This window comes from Pterocles gutturalis, unplaced genomic scaffold, assembly GCF_000699245.1.
Source record: "Pterocles gutturalis isolate BGI_N339 unplaced genomic scaffold, ASM69924v1 scaffold18167, whole genome shotgun sequence".
Classification (NCBI taxonomy): Eukaryota; Metazoa; Chordata; class Aves; order Pterocliformes; family Pteroclidae; genus Pterocles; species Pterocles gutturalis.
Window position 1 is genome coordinate 422 of NW_010110577.1, and position 15,861 is coordinate 16,282.

Sequence of the window (15,861 nt, forward strand, 5' to 3'; positions counted from 1 at the left end):
ATATAGCTATTCCTAACTGAGTCCTGATGGGGTCATCTTGGTACTCATGTATTGCAGTTCTGACAACATGCCACCCTAAACAGTCTCCCTCTTGTTCCCTATTAAGTTTCATAAAGTAACAGATCAAAGATGAACAACTATTAAAATATTACAATAGTCTTTTTTTTTTTTTTGCTTTGTATGATGATAAACTGATAGAAGAATGTTAAATTATTTGGTTGTTTTTTTTTCATTTCCCTTAATATTACTTATTCTTAATTTCTCATTTAACTGAGAGAAATAACTGCCTCAGTAGCATCACTGGCTAGAGCATTCATACTTTTATTTTCAGCATTTCATAATTAAATTCTTATCCCAATTAATAATGTCAATAATTCTTACCTGCTTCTGAATGAAATGTTTCAATGAAGTGGAAGGGAAATATGCAAGTCTTGCAGTAAATACACAGTACCTGTCTAGTATCATGTGTATACATTCTTAAAGCTTGCTTGGAGGATGTTACACTGTTGAAAAAGGTTATGCATTGATTTTTGTCCTCTGATTGCTTTTTGTTTCACAGAGACAGGCTTCCAGAGCAGAAGGGTCTTGTACTGGAGTCAGCGATGCTGATAAGGTTCTACTGCTTTTAAATTTGGCTCTAACTCTTCCAGTCCATCTTCATTTTTTCTTTCCTTTCTTTTTCAGTTAACCATCACAATAATCTTTTCTCTTCTACATGACATGAACCAGCCATTAGCTAATTTTGTTTCCATCATTTTAATTTATTCATATACTTTACTTTTGTTTTTCCTCATCCATGTTTTTTGTGCAGAGTTTACATGAGACTCTGGACATAGTGGAGGAGAAGAAGCAGGCAGAGGTTGGGATAGAAGAAACTCTAGTCATAGACGAAACCAACAGAGGGAAAATACAAGTTGCCACTGATGCTGGGGAAGCATGTAAGGTGGAGCATCTGTCAAAAAAGGACTCTTCGTCATTGCCATCAGACAGTAGCAGCAGCAGCAGTAGTAGTGAGAGTGAGGATGAAGAGGTGGGAGAATACCAGCCACATCATAGGGCAGTTGAGGAAGTCATCAGGGAAGAACAGGAGGAAGAGGAAGATGTGAAAAGGAAAGAACGTGAAGAAAAAGTACAGCATATGGAAGCCACACCAGAAGGCAGTAAACTAAATATACCAGTTGAGCACACACAAGTTACAGCTGAAGATTTGGTCAAGGAAAATGCAGTTACTGTAGCTACAGAAGAGAAGAATTTGTCAGAGGAAATTAAGCAAGATTTAGGTGAAGAAAAAGAGGAAGAACAGCTCAGACTCAATGGAGATGTATCTCATGTTGACATTGATGTTGCACCACAAATAATTTGTTGTTCTGAGGTAAATGGTAGAACAGTTTGACAACTAGATTAAGCAGAGGTATTTCTTGGGGTGAAAATATACCTGCCTTTCTTCTTCTCCTATTCCTCTAGCTCTTCAGGCATCCAACAAGATTCAGATCATTTGGAAGGGGAAACCATTGATGAGCAGTGAAATTCTGTCTCTTTCAGTTGTGGTTTCTGATTTTTTGCTAGAACTGAGTGAGAATCACCAGTAAGGCAAACCTTCCGAAGACTGACATCTCCTTTTTATGTCCCCCTTATTTTATATGCACATATATAATGTATATTTATTATTTACATGTTTCCAGTGTTTTAAGTCTCGTCTTGTCTATTTGTTGATTGTTTTTGACATGTCCATGACATGTAATTGTGATTGGAAAACTATTGGCAATTGAAATTAGAAAACACCCAAAACATGTCACAGATTTTTGTTCCTTTTTTTTCCCCTCATTATTCCCTGCTTTTCTTGCTTTTTTTTTTCCTTTTAAAAAATGTTATGAATTTATAGACTAGAGTGTATGGCTAGAAATTGCATCGGTGATAGCGCTGCATTGTAAAGGGATGAAGCATTTATCATGATCTTACTATGAAGTCTTCTAGTGCAATAGATATTTAGGGAAGCATGCATGGGTTCCAGTCACAATCAGTTTTAAGCCAAACAAGTTTGAAGGGTTCATTACTGGGCAAACTTTATGAAGAAGCAGAAAGGAAAAAAAGTGAAGCACAGGAATACATCTCTTTGTAAAGTTGGCATGACCTTCTGCTGAGTTTTTCAACAGTTGGGTGGGTTTTCTCCTAGTTATGTAACTGCTTCTTCTTGTAATGATGGCAATGCTTTTTTCTTTGCACTTAAATCTGAACAACTTACCTTCTTTCTTTTGTTGTCTTGCATACACAGGTGTTCTGATTAGTGATGTGAAATAATTAGTTTACAAGACATTTAGAAATTGCAGGCACCCACAATTCCTAAAAACATAGCTAGTGTGGAGGAAGGGGAGAAGGGCTGCTGTGTGTGCAAGTGTGTGTGAGGGAAATAAAGGTTTGGGTTTTTTTCTGGGATTTTCCACCATATGCATCCAAAATCAATGGGAGAGAGCAGCTGACACCTCTAGAAAGGTATCAGAAAGCTTTGCTAGTTTTTTTTTGAGTTCTTAAATGTATGGAAAATCTGGTCAAATAAAATAAATCACGAGTTCACTGGCTTACAGACCCCTGGTTAATTGCTTTCTTCATGATAATGTATGAAACACCACTAGGTAACTCTAGACGCTGAAATGGCTTTTTAGGATTGTTGTCAGTAGAGGCCATTGATTTCCAGAATTATTGCATTGAATGTAGACTGCTTAAAATCTAATTGTCGAAGTTGTTTTTCTGTTCCAGAAGTAGTACATGTTTAAAAGATAAACTTTTATGTAATTTCCTTGGAATTTCTAGTCCTTATTTGTAGTTGAACTGAGCAAGATAGGTATTTTCCCAGATAATTCTAATATAAAACTTATTCATCTGAGCTAGCCATCAGCTTCCTTATGCAAACTAAGATTTTTTTTATTTTTTTCCCCCTAATGATGCTCTTTTACACATTTTCAATACCCATGTTGCACTTGCCTTCTGTCATATGTACTGTTGGCTGAAACAGAACTTTGGCAAGCTTATTGGGAGGTTAAATTTTCCAACCGTGTTGTGTAGATACTAGAGGGCTGGTATGTTAGTCTTCATTTCACTTTGCTTATTTATTGCATGCTTCTTGATTGGGAAGACAGCCAAATCTTACTGTTACACTTTTCTAGAGTTTTTGGTTGTGTTTGCTTAGTCCACTTTACAAACCTTCTATTGTCTTTTGAATTGATTTGGTTATTTCTTGCACCACAGCCTCCAGTAGTGAAAACAGAGATGGTAACCATTTCAGATGCCACACAGAGAACTGAAATCTCCACTAAAGAAGTTCCAATTGTTCAAACAGAAACTAAAACTATCACATATGAATCTCCACAGGTATGATGTCTGGGTTATTATATTTGCAAGCTGGTTTTTATTCCGGTTACTTATAGATCAGAATAGATAATGTCTAAAAAATGCTTTTCAGACACCTGTACTTTTTTCTAGAAGCTAAGATTATACTTTGGCTATGAATTAGGTAAGTGAAATGTGTGTAGACAGAGCAGTATTATTTCTGAAGTTCTAAGTGTTTTTTGGTGTTTGGTTTTGTGTGGGTGTTTTTTGGTTTTTTTTGTTTTTTTTTTTTTTTTTTTATCTTAAGGACTTAGTTGATGTCTGCAAATGTATAACTCAGTTTTGGAAACTTGACTGAAATATCTCATTGCTCCTGAAAGGAACATGTAACTTTGATCATAAATTTTCCACAAGAATGAGCCACAACAGTTTTACATGACTTGGTAAACTTGGATTGCTTCTGTTTAGATTTCAGTTCTAACTGAGCTAAAGAATGTATTTGGTAAGAAAACCAGCTTTTTTTATCCTGTTAAAACAAAGCTTTTAAATGCCAAAATACAAAAATACCTTTTTTTTTTTTTTTCCTTACAGTTTGATGGCAGTGCTGGTGGCAATGCTGGTGTGCTACTGAGTGCACAGACAATTACATCAGAGTCAATTTCTACTACTACAACTACACACATCACAAAGGTAAAATATAATAATGTCTCTTTGAACTTAAAAAAACCCCCAAACCCTCAAAATAAAGTCTTACATGAAGTTTCTCATATATTTGCTAATTTATTGAAGAAAGGTGACTTGAAATGGGTTGGATTCATTCCAGGCATGAGTGAGTTGATATTTCTGTATACAGATTTTGAACAGAGAAGCCCTAATGAAGAAGCAGGAGTTTCTGGAAACAGGACAGGGAAAGGGAGAAAAATATGATTAGATTTTTTAGTACTTCATATAGGTCTTATTTCTGTGTTTGACAAATTAGTATGTACCTAAATTTTTACAATTTCAGTCCTGTCGTGACTGATGTCTTACAGAATCTTTGTTACTGCAACTGATTTGTCTTGAGGTTTGCTAGTGGCATCAGTTATAAGGATGAACTGAAACAGTGTTTTCTCAGCCTTAGCGTTGATGATCCTTGTGCTGCTAGGTTTAGAGCATATTTTAAAACAGATATACCACTAGATTACTTTGCAGCCATATTCTGGTGCTGAATTATGCGCTCTGCATGACATGCTCGAAAAGGAAAGAAAAACTCTGTGTTAACAGGACATCACATCTGTTTCAATCTCATGTAATGTTTCATGCCAGAGTATTTTAGAACTACCAAAGAGTGCTGAGGATGATTATTATTGTTGTTATTAATTTATGTAAATATTTATCAAATTTGAGGCATGCCCAAATAGCACAATTTTGAACTCTTGTCTTTGAACTCTTAACATAGTTTTCCAATAAAATTACAGAAAGCATTGTCTAGGGTGAAGTAGAAGGGAAGAGTGAAATGTAAGGTGTAAGTTTGGGACTTCTTTTTTTTTCTTCCCAACACAAGAAGTTTCACATTATCGCACAATGGATCAATAATTCACTGCTCACTGGATATATATTCAATATATATATTCTGAAGATTGAAAGTTGTATTCATAGAATGACAGTGGAAGGATGGTGTTGAAAAGTTGTCAGATAAGTCACATGAAATAAAGTAAGCTCAGAATTTAAAATATGTATGTTTTGTTATGCAGACTATTCAACAGGTCCTTTTCAGTCTCCTGCTCCCTTTTGAAATCATTAAGCTACCACCATTTTAGGAAAAAGTCTTTATTGAAGAAATTGTGCTATCACAGCTAGAGGGGGGGAAAAAAGTGGACATTTACTTGTCAAGTTCAGATGTCAAATAATGCAGCTTTTTGTAATGGACCATTAAAGAAAATTGTTTCAGTCATGTTTTCTACTAAAAAAAGTACTGGGATTACCATAAGGGAGCAGATCTGTAGCTTTTCTTACTGACTGCTTATAATTGATTCAAAAGACCATTTGAATTTTCTAACTAACTTTCTATTTTATATCCCAGACTGTTCATTATTGATAAAGGGACCTGCCAAAATAGTTTTAATATTCTAATAGTGTTTTTAACAGAGTCATATTGGATCTTAGAATCATAGAATCATTTAGGCTGGAAAAGACCTCTAAGATCATCAAGTCCAACTGTTACCTAACACTGCCAAGTCCACAACTAAAACCATGTCCCTAAGCACCACATCTATATATCTTTTAAATACCTCCAGGGATGGTGACTTCACCACTTCCCTGGACAGCCTGTTCCAATGCTTGACAACCCTCTTTTTTCTAATACAGTCAGTGTGTCTTAAGTAGTAGTTTATTCTTTTTTCTACAGGCTGATTTAAAATAATAATTTTTAAAAAGCATAGAATGTTACTTCTGTGAGAATTTTTCTATAAGCTAAAATATTTTAATCATTACAGTAAGAAATGAAGAAACAAAGCACAAAATTATTTCCATCAGCAATGTGAAATATGTTGAAAATATCTCACTAAGGTCTGTGGACAGCAGAACTGAAAACCATCTCTGGAGGTGTTCAAGAAACGTGTAGATGTGGTGCTTAGGGACATGGTTTAGTGAGTCAGGTGATGTGGGTTGATGGTTGGACTTGATGATCCTTGAGGTCTTTTCCAACCTTAATGATTCTATGATTTTATGATTCTGTGATTATATGTTTGTATTTGATGGCGTGGGATTCTTCAGAGACTGAGAAGAGGCCAATGATAGATGGGTTGAAATGAAATAAAAGACTCCTAGAATTTCCTTGTTGCCAGATATGGCAGAAGCTGGAATTCCAGTTTGTCTGCTTATCTAGATCTGTTCAAACTTGGGCTCCAGTAACAGAAACAGAAGGAATTCTTTATTGCTTGTTTTTTATCAAGTTTAGCAATTACTCGAATGTGACTAACCTCATAACCAAAAAGGAAAGGATGATTTAGCACTGAAAATATTTACTAATTGCAACTCAGTCACAGAAATTGATTTGCTTCATTGCAACAGAAGGGAGTGCTTTGTAGCAATATGGAATAATTACAAGGATGTTTTCTTCTTTTTTTGTGTGATCTGTAGATGGTAAAAGGTGGGGTATCAGAAACAAGAATTGAGAAGCGCATTGTCATTACAGGAGATGCAGATATTGACCATGATGAGGTGAGTATGTAAGCTGCTAACACTTACCATGTGCTTTTTCTAGTCCTGTGACATCTAGATGGTATTTCAGAAATTTTAAATAAGGGAAAGGTAGAGAAGTTGAATAAGAGGACATAGGAAGACCCTGAGACTGTTAATTGTGGCAAAGTTGTTATGTGATCGTGTTTTGTGAATAAGGAGCCTTTAGAATATCTAAGAAAGAAAAATAACATTTGTAACTTTGCATCATATCACATGAATGGGTTTCTTACTATTTTTAAAGTGATTGCTTTTTTCAGAAGAGACCCGATTTGTTCAGTGCTGCTTTTGCCATTTGAGAGGAAAAGCATTACTAAAATAATCTTATTTTGGTACATTAATCTGAACAGATGGGAGCCTGTACCGCATTGTGTCAGCAATATCTGAATGCAGCAGTTATTTTGTCTGAAAGCTTTGAAATACATTAAACCATAAACTGCTCAAACTTATAAAATAGTTTTTTGATTTGTATTTAAAGAATTCTATGTAACAAAAGAAATTGTTAATCTGCTGGAATCTTACATAAGTACCTCTCATCTCTATCAGGACCAAAGCAGTATTTTATGATGTCTTAGAAACTAAGGTTAAAATCACTTCTGCCTGATGAATTTAAGCAGTACACAGGAAAATAATTGAGTGCAATTATCTATTCTTTGTAGTGATGATTACACAATTTTTATTGTTTTTCATCTGAGAAACTATAGTAACAAAGTAAATCAACAGTCATTGGATAACAGAAATTGAAAAGCCTCCCTTCTGCATGAAGTTGCAGTGAATCCGATTCTAACTTTATGAAAGCAACACAAATCAACATAACAAGATTTAATTTAACTTCTTAATTGTAATATACTGAGAGCTCTCAGGGAAGTTAATTTCATATTTTGACTTGCTTCCAGAAAGTGGCTCTTGACAAGCTGAATTTCTTCTTGAAACTCGTAATTAAATGACAGGACTGTTCAGCATCAAGCATGGCTCTTGCTTTCTTTGATACACATTCAGTGTGCTTCAGACATCTGGAAAGGTCACACAATACCTTTAGTATACCAGACAGTTCTCTAAGCCCTTTGTTTTGACATAAGTGGACCATGAAGTAAAAAAATGAAACTATAAAAGAGGAAGTACAAAATAAGGTTTAATTACTGAAGTTTAAAGCAGCAGAGAGCCCTTTTAACAGATTTAAGAAATCTCTACCACTTTTTCTTCAGTAATGCATAAACTATATGCTGAAAGTTTATTCTTTTGTCTTCTAGCTCCATACATCACCAAAACAGTTTTCAATAGGAAAATAATACTTGAGTTTGGAGTTTGAGAATACAAATGCTTGTGTTACTTGTTGTAATTTAACAGTTAGAGACTTAAGATTTTTTTTCATTGTTTATAGTTTGGTTATAAATACTGATTCTTAAATCTCATCAGCCACTTTCTTTTAAATCCTCATTTGTACTACAGAGATTACACTTGGCGTATTGTAAAAGACAAACTAATAAATTATTAGCATTAAAACATCAGCAAAGATCAATATTGTACCAATGCACACTGTGTGTTCTTCTGCATATGTTTCCTTAAAAGGTCTTCAAATTTATTATCATGTAATAGTTAATGTGGCTAATGTTGATGTTTCCCATCTCTCTCCAGAGTTAGTTATTTCTTCTCCCATTTGCCACCTATGGCTCAAGAACTTGTCACTTTTCTAAATTAAGATAAGCCTTTTTGTTGCACTGTGCTTTTCCTGCTTCTTCTAGCATATTTGGGGTTCTTCGGTTGTGGTTGATACTAAGGTGAACAGTGAACTTGCTATTGCCTCAGAATGCCTTCTGGTTTCTTCTTTTTTTTTTCTTGTGTTGGGTTTCAATGGTAATATAACTCACTGAAATAAAATTTAGATCAAGGAGAGGAATAGAAAGTCCAAGGTGGTCTTTTGCTTCTTCTTGTGTGATTGACTGTAAAGCCTTGTGTAGAATAAAATAGAATATTTCAGTTGGAAGGGACTTGCAATGATCATCTAGTCCAACTGCCAGCTGTGTGTATTGGTACATCTCTTAAGAAGATAAAAATTCTTAAAATGTGGAGGAGGAATTATAATAAACTGAGTAATACTTACATTTGCACTTCCCTGAGTTAAGCTGGAGAAAGTTCTCTTAAACTAGTAAAAGCAGAAAAAAGAGATTCTTGTGCTGAGAAAGAAATTTCTTTTATGATCTTCCAGAGTTTTAGTACCATACTTAGTGCACATCCTGAAGTATCTTTCCGTTTTGTTCAGGAAACTGAAGGGGAACTCTTATTTTTTTCTACTGTGTACCTTCTTGTTAAGTCTTTATTTGCCAGATCTGTTGCAGATGTTCAAAAACTTCTGGGCTATAAGAATACTGTTTTTTCTCCTGTAATGAGCTAGAAAAGTTACAGGATAACTTTATGGTTATTTGTTATTTCTGGAAATTGTGGTAACTTTGTAGCATAGTGAGTTGCTTTGTTTTTGTTTTGGTTTGGGTTTTGTATTTTGGAGGTTGGTTGGTTTTGGGTTGTGTTTTGTATTTTGGTTTTGTTATTTGGTTTTTGGTTGGGTTTTTTTCTTCCCCCTGAGCCCTCTCAAGTTCAGGAATTCAGAGTTCTGAACAATTATAACCAAAATTCCCTATGCTGCTCTCCCATTCTCTGGCCCCATGTGAATGGCCTTTTCCTGTTGTCAAGTTACATATTTCAAATACATTTGCAGGCCCTGGCACAGGCAATCAAAGAAGCCAAAGAACAGCACCCTGACATGTCTGTCACAAGAGTGGTGGTACACAAAGAAACTGAACTTGCTGAGGAAGATGAAGAGTAAAATCAAAAATACCCTCAAGCAAATACTTCAGGTAAGCTTATGTATATAATTAACATAGGAAAACATAACATCAGTTTTCTGTTGCGTTCTGTAATAAAAGGCTTGAAAAATATAGTGGGTCTTTGAGATATCACAAAGTTGTGAGTTGAAACAGGTGCTTGTAGTAGACTGTTAGTGTAAGAATTTTTATCTTAGGTCCAATCTGACATTAACTTTAATTGCAAATTTTCCTGTATATGCCACCCAGTTTTGTCACAGCACTCTCATGGCGTTTTCTGTGATGTGTGGTAAGTGTCTTGTAGTTCATATTGAAGTGTGTTTGGGCTATTTCTGCGAAACATGAAGGATGCGTCACATTTTTGTTTACATGTACAATCACAGTCCTTGCCTTACATCTTGCTTGTTTAGTGGGAAAACTGTGTGCAGTTCCCAGTAGTGAAAAGGCACACTTGGATGTTTTAATTTAGTCAGCTAATTCTTAATCCTAAGAATGCTGGAATACTTAACCTTTTGTCATTTTGCCCAGGCAGGGGCAAGCCTCTTATCAGTTGAAAGAGGTATTTGAAGGAATGTCAGTTTATTAGGCCCTCATTTCTAGAAGAAAAAAAAAAAAAAAACCCCACCCAAAACAAAACCAAAAAAAAGCCCCCTGCTCCACTTGAAGTATTCAATAGAAAGATCAGAATGAACACTGAATGAATCTTCTGTTGCACTGTTTATAAGCTAGTGTCTTAAAGCTCAGTAACTGAGTATATATAAAACTTCAGATTTCACTTGATTGTCACACTGTTTGATGTCATGAAACTGAAGTTTCAGGTTTTTCGAACTTGATGGTTTTATTAATTGTAGATTCAGATTCAAGGAAAAGGTATAATTTGTAATGGTTTAATAACAATGGGAGAGATTTAAAAATAAAGTTTAAAAAGCAACATCTTAGTTTCTACTGATGAGTCTGTAGTTAGCTAGAAGAGAAGAGATGTTATTGGCACATCTCAAGAGGGAATGCTTTGTCTTAGTACAACTTTAAGCTTTTAATAAGCATTTTGATCAATGTTCATGTAGGGGGAGACAAGGTAAGAGAAATACATTTTGTATTTTTTAAAGAAATGAGAATTGTCATGATTCTTATTTCCTTGGTGATTTATACAATGGTGATTGTGGCCTGTGAAAAAGAGTTCTAGGTCCTCCACAGGCATGCATTCCCTTAGTATTGAATGAAATTTTTTACCAAAGAAAGCTACCTGTCATAAACTTCATCCTGCAGCTTCAGGAGACCACTAGATGTCATGGGCACTATTCCTGGCACTTCAGCCAGGAATATATAAAAAAAGGAGACACTGAATTGATTCCAAATTTGATGTAAGCTACTATAAATAGAGGAGGATGTATTTCACATAACCCTGATAATTTCTCATGTTGAGAATATCAGTTTTATTCCTGTGCCCCTGAGTTTCCTAAGAGCTTAAGATTTCACTGTCAGGTATCACGTCTGTGATCCAGAGGAGAAAAGATGCAACTGTCAGTTTGAGAGGGTATGCAGTGTATCTGCTGGATGCTACACTGTGAAAGGTGACTGTTATCAAGGAATCTGAGTCTTCCTGAACTAGTCACTGATCAGAGGTGCATATTTTCAGCTGAAATACACTAGACTGTGGATTAAATCTTTCAGTAAGCTGTGCAAGAGGTGGCTATTAAAATACCATGAGAATTTTGGAGTGGGGAACAAATACACTAAAGCAAGAAAAGCATTGATAGAAACAGAATTACTGTTTACCTCATGATCAAAGGGGTCTTTAGTTAATGCAGCTTTTTTTTAATAATAATCTTCCCCAAAAATAACCTATATGGAAAAAATGACTTTTTGACTCTGATGACGTGACATTCACATAGTGTCCATTATAAATGCTTATATAATCTTCCCTCTCCTTTTTCTTATAGAAGTAAAAATGATACTGACCATGATCATGACTATGAAGAACTGTAATCATTCCAACTCATCACTACTCTACCGAATTCACCAAGCCTAGCAATGATGACCAGATGTTGAAGACATAAATGCCAATACCAAACTCCATTTTAACATCTTCGGTCTACATTCCCTTACAATCTTTCTTGTTTATATTTTATAACCACTTCTTAACAATCTTAGATTTTATTTTTTTTAGATGAAGTTTTAGAGGGTATGATCTTCTTTTGCACAAATACTTGTATTTTTGAAGCTGATTCCTAGTTATATGAAAGTGAACAAAAAAGAAGCCTAGAAAGCATTGTTCACTGGAGCAGGTTGTAATAGTGCAGGAAGAGGGATCTTTTCTAATTTAGATAAAGTTTTTTCCAAATGTTTCAAGTGAAATCTCTTACTGGAGTAATTTACAGGTTTGTTTTTGGGTTTTTTTTTTTTTTTCAGATTATTCAGGTGAATATATGGTATCACATAACAAAGATTTTTATAAAAATACATTTCCTAAAATTTGAAAAAATATATTTCTTTGGATAAATTTTATACTGATATATCTGTAACTCTTTCTGTTCTAAGATTCTCCTCTCTGCGGCGCAGAGATGGTGTGCCAGTCTATAGAGGAGGAGGAGTTGCAGACACATTGCTTCTGGCTGAGCACTGTGTTCTTTTTGCACTTTGGTGCCAATGCTCAACTTTTTGCAGACATTTTGCTGTCTGCAGCATTCCAGATAAGGAAAGAAGAACAAAATATCTTTCTCTTCTTCCAACAAGAGATGAACTAGGCAGCTTAAAACCTTAGTGCTTTTTTCTTACTGTGTCCAAACTTCAACACTTCCATTATTTTGAATACACATGTAGAATGCTCGCTTTCTATTAAACCTCACTGACTCCATGTTAGAACTGACATTTCTGTTATTGAGAAGGTATATACATTTCAGATGCTTCGTCTAATGGTTAATGCAGGTTTTTAGGATACTGAGTAAAGGTGTATGATGGACCCCATTCATAAAGAAATAAGACAGTACCATCATTTGAGACTGCCATTGAGAAAACCTGTTAATTATTTTGGATTTTAATTTTATTTTGTTGTTGCAAGGGAGTTGTTTGTTATGGGGTTTTTTTGCTGTTAACTCTGTGTATAGCTAAAATGCCAAATTAGATTTATAGCAGCTTCAAGTTGTATTAAGTGATATTTTGCTTTCTGTAATTCTGTTATGAAATAAAGTTGTTTATTCTCTGTATCACTTTTGGCACTCAGACATAAACTTTGAAGATGTTTAAGGTGAGCAAGTAGGTTATGAGAATTGCGGTTCTAGAGGCCACAGGACCTTGAAAAGCAGGGCTTATTAGTACAAGTAGTCTCCAGGGTTACTAGAAGGGTGGCACAGTTGCCTGTCTCCTAATAATAAGCATCCTGGTTTCTGTGGTTCAGAAAATAAATCTTCAGATGACAAAACAGATGAGATTTGATCAGCCTAGCGCAAATTAAAATGCTGCTCAGTCTGCAAGTGGTTCTGTTGAGTTCATTGAGTTAGGATGTACTATGATCTTCAGGTAACAAAACAAGTCAATACTGCTCCCTGAGTTCTTTTTCACTTCTGAGCGATGTATTTTTGGTGCTATTCTCAGTTTAGATTGCTGCCATCTGTCAGCATGCTTGCTTAACAGAAATTCCTATTAGTTTTGGCTTTGTATAATTTGGATATCATAAGACAACAGTAACCAAGGTGTTTATTGCTGTGTGCGTACAGAGGCGTTCTCAGTTACATCCCACGTTACCTGGAAGAATTGCAGGCAAGAGTCTTACAGTCTTTTCTTCAAAAACAGAGACATTCTGCCTTTCAAAAAGGGGAAGAGAACCTCACCCAGCCTAGTACTGTAAGAATACTGCCACAACGCAACACTGTGCACGAGTAGGGAGTTTGTCGAGGAAGTGGCAAGTTTAGGTTATGTAAGTGGAGGTCAAAATGGAGATGCATGCATCTAGGGGGATGTCTTAATGTATTTTTCATACAAAAGTGAGAAAAAGCTCTATAAAATCTTTCTGGTATTTTTGATATGGTGTAATGTTAGTTGGAGACCTCGTTTGATGGGAGGCAAGCATATTCAGTTTTTTTATTGTTTGTTAGACACTAGGTCAATATTGGGTTTTATTGCAATTGTATTTAATACTTAAAACTGCAAATATAATATTCTTGAAAACAATTTTACTTTCACTGAAAGCTGTATTTCTTCAAATACTGAGCAGAACCTTTTGTCAGGGAAAAATTAAGTGCTTTCAGGTCAGCACAGCTTGTACATAGCTATCACTTCCATTGATTAAACATGTACTAATTAAACAACTGTTGTCGTGCAGAAAAATGTAGCCCTGAAGTGTGATCAGTTCTAAAAATAGTTAAGTTTTACAGATTCTGGTTGTATGTAATTATTCAAATGTTCTGGAATATTGTGCAATTCTGATGAGTTTTCATTGTTACTTTTTTATATATCTATAGCAAAAACAGCAACATGCAACAAAAGAAATTGTTCTCAAGGCATTTCACAAGCTGCCTTTATAATACACAGGCAATTTCAAATAAAGTTACAGGCCCATTTAATGAGAGGATATTTCAGTAATTAATTCTGCTTAAATACTGAGAAAAGTGAGTCATGTGGGTCCCACACAAAAATGCTTAATACATCTTTCTTTTTAATCATGAGCATCTAAGGGTTCATAATAAACATTGGAATTGTTCTACAAATTGTTTCCTAGATTAAGGCTTCATAAAGAACAAGCAACCAAGTCTGGTGCCAGACTTTAAAAAACAAAACTAGAAAAAAAAATACGCAAATTTATTGCTCAAAGCAACAAGCAACTACAATACTAAGTGTCCTTGAAGTATTCTTCTATTTGACAACTTGAGCCGCATGGCAACTTTTAATTTGGGCACAGAAGAAATTAAATACATGGAACAAAATAAATGAAATACTATGACAGAAGTCAGAGTTTTCAGATTTGATGGTGATCAGAACGACAACTAGCTCTACCCTTGGCCAGGATGCAGTGGGAGCTTCTCAGCTTTTAGGCACATTAACTATGGAAGTGGGCTCCTGCAAGAAGCTGGTGTGCTGCACTGTGGACCTGACTACACCTCTGCGAGGTGTGAAACTGTTTTGATTTTCAGGCTGCTCAGTTGCTTGGAGTTTTCATAGTGCATTTGAAAAAAAGATACTTGGTTTAGTAATATTAGTACAAATTACAAGAATTAGTAATGCTGCTAATACCTGTAATGTTAAATTATTCTGTTTGGCATGGAGTAAATCCTACAAGAGTTTTTGGAGGCAGGTATATATGAATGGCTGTACTGTGCCAGGCTAAATGGCTAGCACTCCCAGATTCCTGTCTCTGAGGCTACTGGTAGTTGCCTAGGGGTGCATGTAAGAGTACATACTGTACTAGAAAGCAGTACTTTCCCAAGTATTCTTCCAGCTTTCAGAAGTGTTCAAAGACTTACTGGTCTATCAGTCTTTCCTGTTCATCTGCCTCAGTGGATTTTTAGCTAATCACTTTTTAAAAATTCATCTGGCAGGCATTTTCATGATTCCATATGTCTTAACCAAAAAAAAAAAAAAACCCAAACAAAAAAACCTCACCTTTCATTTATTTTGAACCTGCCTCTGCTGGCTTCATTTGATAGCATTTCTGCAGGTACTAGAAGAGACACCTAACAGTTGTTCTCTCTTTAGTCATTCCCCAGCCAAGAGCTGTTCCACAGTTCTTTAACATCCTTATCACCTTTCTCTGTACCTTTCATGCTTAAATGTTGAGACTTTAAATTCTTTTCTGGGAAGTGAAGAGGAAGCAATCACATGTAGGAAGGTTTTAGACATGCTTACTGGTTGTAGATGGAGTGGAATCCTAGCTTCACATTATTGCTAGTGACAAGAAGACAGAGGACTCCTCAGTGATAACACTTGAAAATAATTTCCTTGCAATCACTTTTTTGATATATATTTAGAAAATGATTTTATAGTTTATCTAGATAAAAACTTTGTTCTATGGTGCTACTTATATATTTTTCCTTTTCGAAGGAATTATGTAATTGTACCATGATGTGTTTCATGCCAGTAGCATGAAAACAGAGATATTTCTTGACACTACTCAGCAATGGAACTGAAAACAGTTTTTCATAATTTTCATAACATATTACTGAGTCTTGTCTCATCCTTCTACATTTTAGCAATTATAGTTCTATAAGGAGTTGCGTCAAAGGCATCAAAGTGTATCTATGTAGTATTCTCTTCAGTACCCATACCACTATTTTATTGTAAAGTGCTGTTAAAGAGTGATAGCATGTTTCAACATTTTAAATCTCTCTATTGGTTATTTTGTGAAATCAACAAAATCAATTTTATGTTGTGGTAAGGCTTGCTGAACTTCAATTGTGTATCTTTACATGTGGTCCAGGCCAGTCTTTTCTTGGGTGGTGGGGGAGTGGATGTATGGAATGGTGATGTGTGGTGTGTGTTACAATTCACAGAATCACACAGAATCACA

The 15,861-nt window shown here is 35.2% G+C and overlaps 1 protein-coding gene across 1 annotated transcript; it reads left to right on the forward strand.

Annotated features, from left to right (window-relative positions):
* Window positions 1–811: 811 nt before the first annotated feature.
* On the forward strand, window positions 812–12,556 carry LOC104461750 (band 4.1-like protein 2; the record flags this gene model as incomplete). Its single annotated transcript, XM_010073442.1, has 6 exons — window positions 812–1,372; window positions 3,244–3,366; window positions 3,916–4,014; window positions 6,445–6,525; window positions 9,257–9,395; window positions 11,303–12,556. Coding segments are annotated over 5 exons (972 nt in total), but the record flags the coding sequence as incomplete, so codon positions are not given.
* Between the last annotated feature and the right edge of the window lie 3,305 nt (window positions 12,557–15,861).